This window comes from Astatotilapia calliptera, chromosome 6 (assembly GCF_964374335.1).
Source record: "Astatotilapia calliptera chromosome 6, fAstCal68.1, whole genome shotgun sequence".
NCBI lineage: Eukaryota > Metazoa > Chordata > Actinopteri > Cichliformes > Cichlidae > Astatotilapia > Astatotilapia calliptera.
Window position 1 is genome coordinate 1,157,455 of NC_137427.1, and position 11,554 is coordinate 1,169,008.

The 11,554-nt window shown below is 48.6% G+C and overlaps 1 protein-coding gene across 1 annotated transcript; it reads left to right on the forward strand.

The window, feature by feature from the left end:
- Positions 1-943: 943 nt before the first annotated feature.
- Positions 944-3,275, forward strand: map1lc3c (microtubule-associated protein 1 light chain 3 gamma). The gene is made up of 4 exons (XM_026169508.2): positions 944-1,176; positions 1,248-1,303; positions 1,380-1,486; positions 2,959-3,275. Exons 1-4 carry the CDS (start codon positions 1,023-1,025, stop codon positions 3,119-3,121), a joined length of 480 nt encoding a protein of 159 aa, XP_026025293.1. The 5' UTR covers positions 944-1,022; the 3' UTR covers positions 3,122-3,275.
- The last annotated feature ends 8,279 nt before the right edge of the window (positions 3,276-11,554 follow it).

The window sequence follows — 11,554 nt, forward strand, 5'->3', positions numbered from 1 at the left end:
TAATAATAATAATAATAATAATAATAATAATAATAATAATAATAATAATAAGAAGAAGAAGAAGAAGAAGAAGAATACAAAGAGACAATAACAGCAAAATAGGTTGGAAAACAGCACAAAAACTATACATTGGTCATCAGTGATCAGTTAGAATCATAAGTATTCTTTTACGGTCAGTAATTCATTTTTTTCTCCAACAGTCGATGTGAAACAATTCTAGAAATTCAAACTGCCCTGCCCTGAATGTTCCTGCATGGTTGGCTGGTGGCAGGTGATTGGCAGAGGAAGGTCCAAGTGAAGAAGAGCGCCTGTTACGTAGTCAGTTTGCTATGATTTACCTTGATCTGGTTCAGGTTTATGTACCCGGATGATGCTGAAGAGGAAAAGAAACACATTATTTTTCTAAAAGCTGGTTGTTACAGCAGCTAATTTTAAAGACTAGTCGCCTATAGAGCACAGTGGCTGAAGGCAGCCTTGGTTCCCTTCCATGGAGCATTCTCCCCTTGCTTGATTCTCTGCCCAGGACTCCTGCAAAGAAAAGTCTCAACCTCAGGAGGTTCACTGTGTGGTTACCCCCCCCCCCTCCCCCAAGCTGTGTCATCAAGGTTACATTATAGAGGTCATGAGTTGTTAAGAACTCTGTCTTCTAAATATCTGATGTGATTAAATTTCAAGTTTTTAATCCATCATCCATCTGCTTCTCTGGCTGTGGCTCTCTGCGATGGCAGTTTAACGATCTAACCCAAGAGGCATCTGAGGCAGATGCTGAACCACCTAGGCACCTCAGCTCCTTTCAATGTGGAAGAGTAACAACTCTACCACAAGACAAAAACATGTGGTAACTGTGGTGAACAAATTCTGTCCTTAAAGAAAAACATTTTCTAAATTCTCTCAAAGGCACATTATCAATAATCCTGTTTAATAACCAGGATGAGGGGTGGAGGGGGCTGTCTGCTGCCCTTGGGCCTAAAAGCTGCTGGGGCCGGCCCTGCTCCGCACTCTAACCTAATTCAATCGCGCTCATGCGGCCATGTGCTAATCAGCTGATGCGTTGCAGCCTCTATTTAACTCGCGCTCGCTCCGTAGCATGTGGACCCGGCTCTACGTCACGTACCATGGCGTCGCGCGAGAAAAGTCAGCCGCACAGCAAACCGTTCAAGCTGAGGAAGAGTTTAGGTAACCGGCACCGCCGCGAGCAGCAGCAACACTGATGTCCAGCAAACTCACTGTCTCTCTTCTGTCCACAGCAACGAGGAAACGGGAAGTGGCGGGCATCAGGGCCAAGTTCCCCAACAAGATCCCGGTAAGCGCGCGGTGGGGCTCACGCGGAGTCCGAGAAGGTGTGTTTTATGTTCTCACCCACTCACTGCGCCTTGCAGGTCATCATCGAGAGGTACGACAAGGAAAAGTATCTGCCTCCGCTGGACAAAACCAAGTTCCTGGTTCCGCAGGAGCTCACCATGACGCAGTTCCTCACCATCATCAGGTACCTGCAAGCTTCACTGAACACATGCTGGAGTCCTTTAACACGAACTCGGAGCTCAACAATACTCACGCCTCAGTTCTACACTGAGGAGAAATGTTTTCCTGGTGAATTCATCAGTTAATGTTTATTTTAAAAATGAGAAGCCAGAGTCTTACCCCCCCCCCGGAGCACAGGTGTTAAACTCCAGGCCTCGAGGGCCGGTGCCCTGCAGGTTTTAGATGTCCTTGATCCATCACAGCTGATTTAATGGCTAAACGACCTCCTCAACATGTCCTGAAGTCCTCCAGAGGCCTGGTAATGAACTCGTCATGTGATTCAGGTGTGAAGCCCCAGGGTGATCTAAAACCTGTAGGACACCGGCCCTCGAGGCCTGGAGTTGGACACCCCTGACTTGGAGTCTTTTGCTCTTTCACTTTTATTGACCCCTTTGTTGTTGTTTATGCTTACACAGCAGGATCAGCCATGATGGCCTGAGGAAGCTGCTGTGTAAACATGAAGTGACAGGATGTGTCTTAACAGTTAATCCATGTCTGTCAAACCTTAGACCTCTGTAATGTCTGCGAGAGTCTTTATCACTCAGTGATCTGACTCGAGCAGAGAGCGCACAGGCTGGCTGCTCAAGCCAATCGAGGAGCTTGGTCTACTCACAGAACCTGAGTTGCGTCCAGTAACTGTTTGTCATTTGGAACATTGAGTTTTCAGTAGTTGTAATCATGTGAACATAAAGACGCGTATTGTAGTTTTATTTTAAGAACACAAAGGTCTGGTGTCTCAGCCTCGCTGCCCCACAATCGTACCCACTGACTGTAACGTCTGGGTGTCGATAAAGTTCTGTGGGAGTTTCCTGAGAAAGCTGCACACCAGCTCCACATGCTCAGGTTCACTGATGAGCTGATTTGGCTTTAGTGACTTGTCCTGATTGTCAGAAATGAGGCCTGGATATCAGACCTCAAGGGAAAGAGCAATTGGCTCATCTAACGGTTGGATGATTCCCCCTCAGAGTATGAATATAGACGCTGAAGCAAATCTTGTTGTGAGTGAATGAGTTTTGGGCTCTACTTAGAGTCTGATCAGAGGGTCAAAGTTGTGGCTTTAGGGGCAAATGTTTTGGATAGTCATGTTTTGTGGTACATGATCGTATCTTTACTGAAGCCGGTGCTCCAGCTGCAGTCGCTCATCATACACTTGCTCCTCAGTCTGACAAATGGAGCTTTTGCATAATCTTGGCTCTGACAGATGAATACCTGTACAAGCTTCACTTTAAACTCAGCCCTCGCTCAGTTTCCATGTGCTCCTCCCCCCAGTGTGAGCACGAATGCTTGAAATGCTCGAATCATAGCTGGAATCTGCACATGGCTGACGCGTGCTCGCCTCACTGAACAGCTGTGCTGGCGTCACTGTTGTGCTGATGCAGCTAACAGCCTGCAGGCTGACTCTGATTAATGGTGGCTCCTTCTGGCTCCTCCCCTCAGGAACCGCATGGCGCTGCTGCCCAGCCAGGCCTTCTACCTGCTCATCAACAACAGAGGGCTGGCGAGCATGTCGCTCACCATGGCTCAGGTGTACAAACAGCACCAGGATGAGGACGGCTTCCTCTACATGACCTACGCCTCGCAGGAGATGTTCGGACGATGAAGCTCGTCCTGCTTCAGGTTTTATTCCCGTTACAGGCTGCTCGCCTCAGCTGCTGTAAATACAAAAGAGTGTATATATTGTAATTTTTGTTCTACACGCTGATTGGACGAGATGGATTTTAATCGTGTTCATCCAATAAATATTTTGATGTTAAGGAATGCTGCTGGTTCATGATTTCTGCTTGTGGATGGAGACACTTGGACTCAGCACCACATGAATCGTTTCACCTTCTCACTGTGAATATTTGATACTTGAAGCTTTATAAAGAACTGTTTGTTTCCTGTTAACAGGAACTGGTTATAATTTCAGTCTTAGAGCTTGATGTGGTTCCACTGTGTCCAGCAGAGGGCAGCATCACTGTACCAGGAGAGCAACATGACGGACAGGAGCTCTGCAGAAGATCAGAAACATAAGTGCAGACTGTTAATGAGAAATGATGAAGTAGAGCAGCATATAAACTGAACTGAAGCTGTAACCGATGTGATGATTCTGGTGGCTGACCTTGGCTCAAATAAGAGGGTGAAAGGTCACAAACAGAAGTCATCTGTATGTTTAAGGCATGGCTATTCAACTACGAAGTTAGTTGGGCCAGATTTTCAAACCGAGGAATTTATCTGGGATGTATGTATATGAAGCCAGTAAGCAGCAGATCATGATCAATTTCAAACCCACACAACTGTATTGGAAAACAAGTAAAAAAAATTTTTTTCATTCCTTTCCCCTGTAAATCTGGTGACCTCACAAATGCACACCAAAAGGTCCATTTAAACAAAAAAGGGAGCTATACCTAAACAATTTTTTGCACATTTGAAATAATAACAAACATTTTGATAATTCCCTTTCAAATTAAAATATTTTGCTGACCACTCACTGTTCCTGCCATGGATACAGACACGCTTCATATCCAGACCATTTTCCTGAAGAGCTTAAATCTTCTCAAACATTATTTGGCCAGCTGTGTGTCCCTCTAACAGTAGTAAGCTGAGCAATTTCCCATCCAAAAAACGGACATATACGCACAACTGTGCATTATCAGTTCTGTCTGATCTCCTGCTATAGACATTACATCAGTTTTCTTCAGGTCATCTAACAGCATTTCAAACTCATCTGACGCCAGAACTTCAACTCTACGAATATTTGAACTGTCCTACGGGAGTACGTTTTTAATAGGTGTCACACTTTAATTTTTTTCATCACTTTTCACCACATCCACCACGGCCAGCATGCAGTATTTCACTGTTTCAGAGTCTGTGAAAGGCCTTTTCTTCTTCGCCAAGAAGCAAACACGAAGGGAAGATGCTGCTGTACAGCCCAAGAGAGATGCTGCCGCTCTCTTGGGCTGTACAGGACCCTCACCATGGTGTATACAGTGTTATATTAATATAACACTGTCTGCAAATATGATTAAAAAAAAATCCCCAATCTCAGGTTCCTCCTCCGTCAGAGAGGTGACATTCAACGTCCCACTTGTCAGTCTGGACAGCCACGACCACCACCCGACACACAATAACGTCATGAAAGTACATTTTAAAAAAGGGCAATGCAAACATGGCCAATAACTGTCATTATTGGCCATGTTTGCATTGCCAACCATCATTCTGATGATCTGCAAAATGATTTGATCTAAAGTATGATTAAAGTTCAGCCTGATTAATATAAACGTCACTGACAATTACTAATATATTGGAAAACCAAAATCCTTCCCACTCAGTTGTCTTTCTGTCCAACAGCTCCTTTTCTTGACTTGTAAGAGTTTGATGTAATGTGTGCTGGTCTGAGCCTGAGAGAAAACAAGTAAAAGTCTGTGGCTTTACAAGCTTTACAAAATTAAGCAGATGTGACACAATTTCAGTTTTTTGTTTTTACATTTTAATAAATAAGTAATGATAAATATATCAGAGCCACTCTCTTCTTAAAAATCAAAACCCCCCAAAAGAGTTAAATGAGTAACTGTTGGGCTACCTGGTTGTTGACCAGGTGTTTTGAACTTTTTATCTTGTTCTCATTATGGCCGCATTTTAAGGCCGATTACGTCACAGCGACGCGACGAAGGCTGTCCAAATTCATAGACTCCTCCTTTTCCCCGAATTAGAAGGATGGGTCGGGTGTGTCCTTCGTGGCCCACCATATCCCAGAATTCATAGCTCGGCCCAGCCAAACTCCAGTTTCCAACAATGGCGGCCGCTACTAAGTTTTAAAGTTACTCATACTAATTATCATCAGGGGGTCCTTTTGTCCCTCTGTAGGGGGAAACTCCCACTAGGTTTGTATCTGGGACTCTCCACCATTTGACCTTAGAACTGAAGAAGCTTCTCGGATGAGAGGTGAAACGTCTTCAAGCAACTTAAAGAAGTCCAGACGCTTTTCTTTGCAAGCTCCTTTGACTACGATGACCTGGATGACTGAGAACCATCAGACATTTCTTCGATTCCAAACCCCAGCAGCTGTCTATTGTAAGTTTTGTGTCTACTAAAATAAAAATAAAAGCGTTCCAACATCTCACTTTTTTTTTTATTCAGGCATACAGTACATGCATACTATTTTTATTAATAGAGATTATGCTTGTGTTTCAGTCATGTAGTGATTGTGCTTAACTGTATGAAGCTTATTAAACATTATGAAACAGATGACATGAGAATTTTGCTAAAGTGCTTGAGATACTTTTTTAAATTATCTTTTTTCTTTAAAAAAATCTACTACATCATGTATAATTTTCTTCATGTCATGTGTAATTTCCATTGGAAATACTAGTCACAGTTAAATTAAGAGGGGAAGTAAAAACTCCGAAACGGAGATGTCATCAAGTGTGTCTGACTTCCTGCCACACAATATATGCTTACAACCACATTTCCTGGTTATCCAAAGCTCATCTCCCCACACGCGTGTATGGCTTAACTTTAATGGTTCACCATATGCAAGCACAGAATCCGAGAAGCTTCTTCACACAAATGGCTGGGGGTGGACATCCCTCAGAAGATAAGGACACCAGAGTCTCACATGGAATGTGCCTGCAGTTAAACAGCTACAGCTAATTACCTCCCCCAGCATCACAGATGTGTAGAGGATAGGGTTGCCAACCGTCCCTTAAAATACGGAATCGTCCCGTATTTCGAAACAAAAGTACACGTCCCGTATTGAGCTAATAAGGGACGCACTTTGTCCCGTAATACAGTGAGAATCAAAAGTAGTCTATAACTTTTAATGGAATTAACGCTTTGTTTGAAAACATAATTCCCAGCCCCTCTCCTGCTTTGTGACCAATGAGCTGACAGCACACTTATGACAATTCGAGTATGACAATTCAGATTACCGCTCATCTCATTGGTCGAGGAAAGGTCGCTTATGGAGAAAATACCGGAAGACAACAAATGACCACAACAACCTAACCCTAACGCCGACACTGCGGTGCAAGTCTCGGATGACAGTACACCTAAAGCTGGGCAGACACTGTGCGATTTTTTCAGTATTCAGCTCCTGCTCAAACTGCACGATTGACTCGCAGGGGTTAGAAGTTCATAGGTCACGATGTACTCTCACACTATACGGCCCGATGCTCTGATGCGACCTGAGTGCTCACACTGTGCCTCCATAACGTGAAGGTTATAACAGAAAATCTGTCGCTCGCTCTCTGTCTTTCACTCACACAGACACACAGACCACCATCAACTTTGCTAAACTGCTAATGAAAAACATTGATCAGGCAGCTGTGATTAACCCTTGTGCTCCCCTTCGGGGCAGCCCCAGACCCCGGGGGTCCCAGAGTACCCCACCCTCAGTAGAGACGGGTGAATGAAAATGAAAAAATCCCCAGAACGATCATTTGGGGTCGTCGAGTGCCCCAGAGCGATTCTAATGGGTTTCGTCAGGGGATCGGGAAAGAAAATGTAGCACTTGGGGGCCACGCACAAAAGCTGCTGCGGCAGCGTGGGGGTCATTGATACCCCAGTACATGAAAATGAAGCATAATCACAATAATGATAATAATGATAATAATACTCCTCCTTGAATCGCTACCTTATCGTGGTGGAGGGGTTTGTGTGTCACAGGGATCCCAGGGGCTATGTTGTCTGGGGGCTATTGCCCCCTGGTAGGGTCTCCCATGGCAAATTGGCCCTGGGTGAGGGACCAGACAAAGAGCGATTCATAAGACCCTTATGAAAAGGACACCGAGGGAACAGTTTACCCTGCCCGGGATAGGGTTACCGGGGCCTCGCCCTGGAGCCAGGCCCGGGGAGGGTGCCTGAGGGCGAGCGTCTGGTGGCCGGGCCTTAGTCCATGGGGCCCGGCCGGGCACAGCCCGAAGAGGAGACATGGGCCCATCCTCCCGCAGGCCCACCACCCGCAGGAGGCGCCATAGGGGTCGGGTGCATTGTGTGCCGGGTGGCGGGCAGGAGCGGAGGCCCTGGCGGACTGACCCCCGGCTGCCAAGACTGGCAATAGGGACATGGAATGCCACCTCTCTGGTGGGGAAGGAGCCTGAGTTAGTGCGTGAGGTTGAGAGGTACCGGCTAGATATAGTCGGGCTCACCTCTACACATGGCTTGGGCTCTGGAACCAGTCTCCTGGAGAGGGGCTGGACTCTGTCTCAGTCTGGAGTTGCCCCTGGTGAGAGGTGGCGGGCTGGGGTGGGTATTCTAATATCCCCTCGGCTTGCTGCCGGTACGTTGGGGTTTTTCCCGGTGGACGAGAGGGTTTGTTCCCTGCGCCTTAGGGTCGGGGAACGGGTCCTGACTGTCATCTGCGCTTATGCGCCGAGTGGCAGTTCAGAGTACCCAGCCTTCTTAGAGTCCCTGGGGGGGGGGGGGGTGCTGGGGGGGGGGGGGGGTGCTGGAGGGGGGGGGGGTGCTGGAGGGTGCTCCACCTGGAGACTCTGTTGTCCTGCTGGGAGACTTCAATGCTCACGTGGGTAACGACAGCGAGACCTGGAGGGGCGTGATTGGGAGGAACGGCCTCCCTGATCTGAACCCGAGCGGTGCTTTGTTATTGGACTTCTGTGCTAATCACAGTTTGGCCATAACGAACACCCTGTTCGAACATAAGAGTGTCCATAAGTGCACGTGGCACCAGGACGCTCTAGGCCGTAGGTCGATGATCGATTTTGTAATTGTATCAGCAGACCTGCAACCATATGTTCTGGACACTCGGGTAAAGAGAGGGGCTGAGCTGTCAACTGATCACCACCTGGTGGTGAGTTGGATCAGGTGGCGGGGGAGGACGCTGGACAGACCTGGTGCACCTAAACGCGTAGTGAGGGTGTGCTGGGAACGTCTAGCAGAGGCCCCAGTCCGTGAGATCTTCAACGCACACCTCCGGCAGAGCTTCAACAGCATTCCGAGGAAGACTGGGGACATTGAGTCCGAATGGACCATGTTCAGCGTCTCCATTGTCGAAGCTGCTGCATTGAGCTGCGGCCGCAAGGTGGTTGGTGCCTGCCGTGGTGGTAATCCCCGAACCAAATGGTGGACACCAGAGGTGAAGGGAGCCACCAGGCTGAAGGAGGAGTCCTATCGGGCTTGGTTAGCCTGTGGGACTCCGGAGGCAGCCGACAGGTATCGACAGGCCAAGCGGAATGCGGCTCGAGCAGTGGTTGAAGCAAAAACTCGGGTGTGGGAGGAGTTCGGAGAGGCCATGGAAAAAGACTTTCGGACTGCCTCGAAGAGATTCTGGCAAACCGTCAGACGTCTCAGGAGGGGAAAGCGGTGCTCTACCTGCACTGTGTATAGTGCTGGCGGAGCGCTGCTGACGTCGACTGAGAAAATTGTCAGGCGGTGGAAGGAATACTTTGAGGACCTCCTTAATCCCACTGACACGTCTTCCGAGGAGGAAGCAGAGTCTGGGGATGAGGGGAATGACCCGCCAATTTCCGGGGGTGAGGTCACTGAGGCAGTTAAACAACTCCTTGGTGGCAGAGCCCCTGGTGTTGATGAGGTCCGCCCCGAGTTCCTGAAGGCTCTGGACGTTGTAGGGCTGTCCTGGTTGACACGCCTCTGCAATGTTGCGTGGAGATCAGGGGCAGTACCTGTGGACTGGCAGACCGGGGTGGTGGTCCCCATCTTTAAGAAAGGGGACCGGAGGGTGTGTTCCAACTACAGGGGGATCACACTCCTCAGCCTCCCTGGGAAAGTCTATGCCAGGGTGCTGGAAAGGAGAGTTCGTCCGTTAGTCGAACCTCAGATACAGAAGGAACAATGCGGTTTTCGTCCTGGTCGCGGAACACTGGACCAGCTCTTTATCCTCTCAAGGATACTTGAGGGTGCATGGGAGTTTGCCCAACAAGTCTACATGTGTTTTGTGGACTTGGAGAAGGCATTCGACCGTGTCCCTCGGGGTGTCCTGTGGGAGGTGTTGCGGGAGTATGGGTGTCTGGCCCATTGCTACGGGCCATTTGATCCCTATACAACCGTTGCAAGAGCTTGGTTCGCATTGCCGGCAATAAGTCGGACTCGTTCCCGGTGGGTGATGGGCTCCGCCAGGGCTGCCCTTTGTCTCCGGTTCTGCTCATAATTTTTATGGACAGGATTTCTAGGCGCAGCCAAGTGGCGGAGGGCTTTCGCTTTGGTGGCCTCAGAATCTCATCTCTGCTTTTTGCGGATGATGTGGTTCTGTTGGCTTCATCGGGTGGGGGCCTCCAGCTCCCACTGGAGCGGTTCGCAGCCGAGTGTGAAGCAGCGGGAATGAGGATCAGCACCTCCAAATCTGAGGCCATGGTTCTCAGCCGGAAAAGGGTGGAGTGCCCACTCCGGGTCGGGGATGAGTTCCTGCCCCAAGTGGAGGAGTTCAAGTATCTCGGGGTCTTGTTCGCGAGTGATGGGAGAAGGGAGCCGGAGATCGACAGACGGATTGGGGCTGCAGCTGCAGTAATGCGGACGCTGCACCGGTCCGTCGTGGTGAAGAGGGAGCTGAGTGTAAAAGCGAAGCTCTCAATTTACCGGTCGGTCTACGTCCCTACCCTCACCTATGGCCACGAGCTGTGGGTAGTGACCGAAAGAACGAGATCGCGGATACAAGCGGCAGAAATGAGCTTCCTCCGAAGGGTGGCTGGCCTCTCCCTTAGAGATAGGGTGAGAAGTTCGGCCATCCGGGAGGGGCTCAGAGTAGAGCAGCTGCTGCTCCACATCGAAAGGAGCCAGCTGAGGTGGTTCGGGCATCTGACAAGGATGCCCCCTGGGCGCCTCCTGGGTGAGGTGTTCCAGGCATGTCCCACCGGGAGGAGGCCCCGGGGCAGACCCAGGACACGCTGGAGAGATTATATCTCTCGGCTGGCCTGGGAACGCCTTGGTATTCCCCCGGATAAGCTGGAGGAGGTGGCTGGGGAGAGGGCGGTCTGGGCCTCTTTGCTTAGGCTGCTGCCCCCACGACCCGGCCCCGGACAAAGCGGATGAGGATGGATGGATGGATGGATGGATGATAATAATAATAATAAGAAGAAGAATACAACACACAGACGCTTCTGAGTTTTATTTTATTTTATTTGAAATTACACTCACGATACAACTGAGGCAATCTGGAAGGCAAAATAAAAGTCAACAACGGGGTTGAATCAGCCTTTCAAGACAAACGAATCTCAGTAGATATGTCAAGAACAGGTTTACATGAAAAAAAGGTTTACATGAAAAAATATCAACAAACTGTCCGTGTTTCAGGCGCTCGGTGCTGTACAGCGCCTCCTGTGGACGAACGTCATAGAGCCTGCCCGAAACTAGGAGAAAAATTGAAACGGGAGTGGCAGCCACAGAGGGAAATGATGACCTATCCAGGCCATACCATCCGCCACGGTGCCGACCTTGACGTCGTCCGCTTCCATGTTGCGGGCGATCAGGAGACGCTGAATGGAAGGAATGAAACGAGGTGTGAGGAGTCTTTTCCTGATGCTGTAATAATGTTCAGCGTAAAAGTCATCGTCCAAGACTCGCAGACACTCGTGTTGTCTCTGGCTGGGGTGATTGGTCTTGCACTCGTTGCACGCTTCGGTGCGGTACTCGTTGATCACTCTGGCCCAGAGCTCACCTTTCCCTGGGCTTAAAGCTCCTTAATTACTGATGAGAGTCAGCTGCACAAAAGGGAAAGGCGGCACCTCAGGCAGAAGAGGTGGTGGGACACGCCCACACAGGCACCTTCAGGAGGAGGCCCTGCTAGGGCCGTAACACATAACACAACTTTATAAATATAAACATTTTAATATTGCATACTCTGTATATATTCCCACTGTGACAGTGTTGTAACTACTTGCACTTTATATTCTGACTACACCCACTCATAAGCTACATATGCACTTGTTTTACTTTACTATTTTCTATCTCAGAGTGAAGTCTATTCTTTATTTTAGTTAGTTTTTATTTAGTCGTGTGAGAGGAACCGGCAAAGTGAGAGTTTCATTGCTCTGCGTAACCACTTGTGTTTTGCGGTGTATATGAAAATAAACATCTTGAATCT

Excerpts from the sequence above, each read along its gene's own strand:
- map1lc3c (XM_026169508.2), top strand. The coding sequence starts at position 1,023 with ATGCGGCCATGTGCTAATCAGCTGATGCGTTGCAGCCTCTATTTAACT. Across the intron at positions 1,304-1,379 it reads AGTTCCCCAACAAGATCCCG|GTCATCATCGAGAGGTACGA; the intron begins GTAAGCGCGCGG and ends TGCGCCTTGCAG. Across the intron at positions 1,487-2,958 it reads CAGTTCCTCACCATCATCAG|GAACCGCATGGCGCTGCTGC; the intron begins GTACCTGCAAGC and ends TCCTCCCCTCAG.